The 5,537-nt window shown below is 45.9% G+C and overlaps 1 protein-coding gene and 1 long non-coding RNA gene across 2 annotated transcripts; one reads left to right on the top strand and one right to left on the bottom strand.

The window, feature by feature from the left end:
* The first annotated feature begins 3,034 nt into the window (after window positions 1-3,034).
* On the top strand, window positions 3,035-3,719 carry LOC112937396 (uncharacterized). Its single transcript, XR_003239946.2, has 2 exons — window positions 3,035-3,425; window positions 3,496-3,719. It is a non-coding gene; the product is annotated as an uncharacterized lncRNA (long non-coding RNA).
* A 387-nt stretch (window positions 3,720-4,106) lies between these two features.
* On the bottom strand, window positions 4,107-5,082 carry LOC112937395 (uncharacterized). The gene is made up of 3 exons (XM_026021973.2): window positions 4,966-5,082; window positions 4,472-4,885; window positions 4,107-4,364 (listed from the first exon to the last, which is right to left on the bottom strand). Exons 1-3 carry the CDS (start codon window positions 4,969-4,971, stop codon window positions 4,314-4,316), a joined length of 471 nt encoding a protein of 156 aa, XP_025877758.2. The 5' UTR covers window positions 4,972-5,082; the 3' UTR covers window positions 4,107-4,313.
* Window positions 5,083-5,537: the final 455 nt, after the last annotated feature.

The following is a 5,537-nucleotide window of genomic DNA, read 5'->3' as shown; positions in this document are numbered from 1 at the left end:
TGAAATATATGTCTCATAAGCACTAAAATCTATGATCCGGTATTTTCGTTTCTGTAACTTTAAAATGACCAGTGCATGCTGCAGTAACATGCACTGCTATTTTTATGCTTTACTTTGAATATGGTGTCTATGCTGTTCCTATCCTGGATCATAAATTAAGGTTAATGCTGATTTGATGCTCGTCTGAGATTACAATAATAATACTACCCTAAGCATTGCATGAAAATACATTTAGCACCTTAAACTTTATAGTCAGTACCTCTACCATTGTCAGAGTGTTATTGTTGCGAAGTTGTTTTGTTTCTTTAGGTTTCATTTCAGTAACTTCGTTCAGTTTAGATGCACTAGCCGTTGTCATTTTTGTGCATGTTCAGAGCCTGCTGAAGATAGTCCGATGTATTGGAAATTCAGTTAGTGGACATGGGATGGCATTGTCAGATCTGAGGCCGGTGATTTCGTTTTGGCTGTTGTTATGCATGTAACAGACTCCAGTTAGTAGGTGAATAAAAGGAGAAGAATAAAAATGCTGCAAGAAGTTAATGTAGTGCCAAAACTCTGTTTCCTCTGCTCGCTGAAAAAATTCTTTTGTTTACTGTAGCGCGTCCGAAACACTTTCAGTTCGCAGCGATTCAGTGAGCGAGAGGAGAGGAATTTCCTGACATTTGATCATAGATACATGGGCAGAGAGATATGATTTTGTTCCAGAGCAGAAAAATGGGAAAGTGCTTATGATGATGTTTTCATGGTATCAGAAACAAAAGTGGTAGCTGTAATATCGGTTGATAAGGAATGTATATTCTGAAAAAAGTTGGAAGTTTAGAGAAAGTTGAAAGTTTGGAAAAAAAGTTGGAAGTTTATGTGTGTAGGAAAGTTTTAGATGTAATATGATGTTATGTAAAGTTAGAAGTTGGGGGTAGTTGGGGGTGAACTAAACATGGCATAGTGTGAAACTTCCTAAGGCTGCGTTTGGCAGCTTGAGCTCCCAACCACACCACCTTCGTTTTCCACACGTATGCTTTCTAAGAATGTTACTTTAAAAAATCATATTAATCTATTTTTTAGAAAAAAAAAATTAGTTAATATTTAATTAATTATATGCTAATGAATCACTTTATTTTACGTGTTTGGAGGGAGAGTTGCCGAACACAAGCTTAAGGATGCTAGCCTGCTGCCTGCGCCTGCTATTTGAAGATAGAAGTAGAAATTTTACCAAGGGGAGTCACATCTCTGTTTTGTCATTTAGCTAATTGACCATTTTGTATTTCATTCATGTAACTTGCCCAAGGGTGATAGTTAAGTCACCTTTGCAGTGGGGACATAAACCCATTTCTTTTTTGCAGTGTGGGAAAAAGCTTCGTGAAGCAGGGAAAGGATCGAGGGAAGGGGGAGGAATGGGGGCCATGGGGCGTTGAATCCAGCAGAATCGAGAAACAGGGTAGTAGGATCTAGTGATGTGCTGCCTGCCAGACGAAATCTGATCACTAGCTTGGCTTCTTTTGTGTTTTCGGTGAGGAAACATTTTACAAAAAAAGTTAAAAATTTTTGACATGATAGATCAGTATGAGATAACTACATCATTGTACAAACATGTGAATTCAAATTCAACCTATATAGTACTATTTACAGATACATTTTTTATTTTTTTACTTGTACAAGTTAAATTTGAATTTGTATGTTTGTAGATCACACATTGATTTATGTTGTTAATTTTTTTTCAATTTTGTACTGACTTTTCAAGCGTCCCGCACAAAACGAGAGTACATCCCCTCGGGAGATAAAAAACACCTTTTTAATTTACCGTTTACTATGTTGTTAGTTTATAGTTAAATGAAACAACCCAAAAAGAATTATAGGTAAATTATTATGATTGTACTATGACTCTATTAGTGCTTTTAAGGACAAGACTAGAAAATTGACTACGATAAAAGGAACTCTAAAATTAATTCATTAAGTATCAATTGATTTTGGTTGTATCTAGCGGTGTTATCTTTTCTCCAATGCTTATAGTTATCAGGCAAAAATTAATTTTTAACTTTAAATTTAGAATTGATTTTGGATTTTTTTTATCGTAGTTTATTTTTCAGCTTTTGTTTTTTAATCGTTAAGAACGTATATGTAAAAGTTTTATTTACATATTAATTTTTATTTGCAAATATACCATTTCGTTTTTTCCTCTTATGAGCCAAATGATGGGACTGTAGGTGATGTTGCTCATGGAAATTTAGCTGGTTAATGGGGAATGGGGTTTTATGTCGTGAACTGAGATCGTTTCATTTAAAGGATTGCAGCGAGTACCAAGAGCTCTGACAGATCTTGGAAAGAAAATCTGTACGCTGTGACTCGAGTGGAAGAAAACTACTAGTAAAAGAATGGTGGTGTGACATCCTCTTCTGTTTTTTTCTTGTCTTGGTAACATGTGTGACATCCTTGAAAAGAGTCAAACACGTCACATTATCATTCAAAGTGTGGCAGGAGAGACCAGTTTGATAACAACATGATGCGTGCATGAAACGCGGAGGGCCACCTTCCCAAGAAACCAAACCAAGCATGCGCCTTCCAATTCCATGAGCACTTAGGGGGTGTTTGGGAGAGAGGGGCTAAAGTTTAGCCCTAGGGACTTATGTTTCTGAGAGAGGGGCTAGCCCCTCTCCCAGGGACTTATGTTTTTGAGAGAGGGGCTAAACTTTAGCCCCTCTCTCCCAAACACCCCCTTAGCACTGAGGAACATCAGTCTTTTTTTTAAGGATTTCATCTGGCGTCAAATCCTACTCTATCAATGCAAACTAAGATTATTATTACCCATGTGAAGGTTCTTTAGGCCATTCACAGTGCAAGCTGTGGGCCTGTACCCCTAGCCTCAAAAGTTATCTCAAAAACACCCATCTCACATAATAAGCACCTTTAGTTGTGTGGTTTAATTGGATGAATATAGTATAGGAGGTAACCGACATCACAGTGGGCGTGATCTCGGGCTCGCGGATACGGGTAGTGGGGGAAATAATTTCCCCACCTACCCTCGACTCGTCTTCTCCTCACTCTCCCCTCCATCGCTTTCTCCTCCTCCCGGTCGCCATTCCCGTTGCCTCCTCCCCGTCCGGCGGCGCCGGCTCCGCTCCTCCTCCTCGTCCGGCGTCGGCTCCACTCCTCGCTGCGCCGCACCGCTTCTCCTCGCCTCGCCGCGCCTCCACTCGCCTCGCGTCTCGTGCGGCGGCGCGGACCCCTTGATTCGGCCACCACCACCGGCCTCGCCGCCACCCGCCATGGAGATGGACAATAGGCGGGTGCGTGGACTCGGGAGCGGCGGGGGCGGCGGGAGTGGACAGCCTGTTTTGGTGTGGTTCTTGCTTTCTCTCTGTTTGTTTTGCTTTTGGTGTGGTTCTTGTTTCCCCAATCGAGAGCCTCACCCCCTCAAGAAGCTCACGGAGGTAAGGAGAAATCAAAGCCTAGAGGAAGAAAGGAGCTGTTTTTGTGTGATTTGATTCCTCTTTGCTGCAGGGAAGGAGGAGGAGGAGCAAAAGCAAGCCATGGAGGAGCCGGCGGCGGTCGGGAGGGCGCGGCCGAGGAGGTAGGAGGCGGCGCAGAGCGCCACGACGGCGGCCATGGCAGGGAGCGGGATGATTTTTTTTTATCTGTGATGATTTTTCTTCTTTTTCTTTTTCATCTTGTTGAATCCGATCTGTGATAATTGTTGAATTCGATCTGTGATGACTTCAATTTCTTGTGCGGCTTCCGCTTCTCCAGCCTTCTCTTCTTCCTGGTCTTCTCCGCCACGACACTTCTCGAGGGCGAATCGGGGATTTCTTCCGGGGGAATCGGCGCGAGGGCACAAGGCAGCGAAGAAACGCTGCCCACAGCACGCGTGCCTCTGCGTTGCTCCTCTGCCCCACGCCTCGGTTTCTTGCCGCGCGTGGCTTCGCTAGAGAAGGAACCGCGTGCCTCAGTTAGAGGGCGAGGTGCTCTAGTTGGGCGCGTGCTCTCGCTCCACGTACGCACAAATCCGACGTGGAGGGGCGTAGCACCGGTCCAGCTCACCGCGCTCTTACCGGCCTCACAGATACAGGACAATATGACAGTTACACAATCCAACAACTACTACTAGTAGTAAATTACAGTGCAGTTGTAGTACTAGTACTTGAGGATCAGAAACTAGCTATGAAATCAACCAAAAAACAACGCAAAGATAAACTTAAATAAGTTAACTACTACTACTCCTAGATACGACTCCTATGTAGATATCAAGATTAGAAAAAAATTGGAAAAAAAATACACTGTGAATTAGACTTTAGTTTGTTTAGGTGATTGCGTGATGCAGTTCAGCAGCTGAGGCCCAAGCAGCCCATCCACATGCTCCTGCCTGCCTTCTTCTGCATGCAGCGAATTACACAACACAGCAAAGTATCATTTACTATCAATTAATTGCTAAAAAGCAAAGTAGAAATGGCAATCGAGTAGCATCTGCATAAGTAAGTACCCTTCGAATCGGCTCGCCGGGCAGGAAGTCCGGCGGGGGCACCTGGTACAGGTCGGCATCGACTGCCGGCGGCCGCCGCACCACCGCCACCTTCGCTGTGGCGGCGGCCTGCTGCAGCTTGGCAGGCGTGTTCGACGCCGCCGTCGCAGCCCCGGAGTCCGACGACGACGTCCTCGCCGGTCTCCGCTTGTTGCCTCCGCCGACGGGCTTCTGGCGATTATCCGCCGCCCTCCTCCTGGCCTTCTTGGGCGCCGGCTTGCGCGGGGCCGGCGAGTACCTGAACCAGACGTCGCTGCTGGCCTCCTGGTCGTCCGGCGCCCCGCCGGCTGCCGCCGCCGACGGCAGCTCGTCCCCGCCGTGGTAGTAGTTCCACTCCCCGAACGCCGGCACCCGCCGCGGCCGCCGCCTCGCCGTCTGCACGTACCCAGATGATGTACATATTGGATCATTGCACGATCGATAGGCTAAAACATGCATTAGACATCATCACTTACATCCATTTTGGTGGCTGCTGCCTGGGATGGGAGAGAGACAAAATGCAGTGAGAAGAAGAAGAAGAAGAGATCGAAGAGTGCTCTCCTCTGACTGAGATGCCACTGGCTGTGTGGACTGGACAAGAGACGATGGATGTGCATGTATTTATAGCATCAGGAAACACAACCTGTGATCGATCGATCGAGCAGGAGAACGAAAAAGTAAAGCTAGGATAGGGAAGGTAGTAGTACTACTCTTCCAGTAGTAGTACTAGTATCACTGTGTTGGGATGGAGATCGATCAAAGGAATGGTAGTACTAGTGGCTAGGGGAAGCTAGCTAGGTGTGGCCAGGTGGGTGTGGGGGACAGAGGCGCCGACTGCAAGAGGAATTGAATTTTGTTTGACGTTGCGCTGTGTGCAGTAGTAGCATGCATGTGGTGGTGGGCAGGGCAGAATGGTGGGGGTTTTTGGCATTGGCAATTTGTTGGCATGGACGGACGCAGTACCAGTTTGGCAATGCAAACTCACCCGATGGAACTCGAAACACACGACAGCCGCCTGGATATATATGTATGCATGCAGATGCCATGC

The sequence above is a fragment of the Oryza sativa genome, chromosome 12 (genome assembly GCF_034140825.1).
Source record: "Oryza sativa Japonica Group chromosome 12, ASM3414082v1".
In the NCBI taxonomy this organism is placed as follows: Eukaryota; Viridiplantae; Streptophyta; class Magnoliopsida; order Poales; family Poaceae; genus Oryza; species Oryza sativa.
This window is presented reverse-complemented; position numbering and strand designations above follow the sequence as displayed.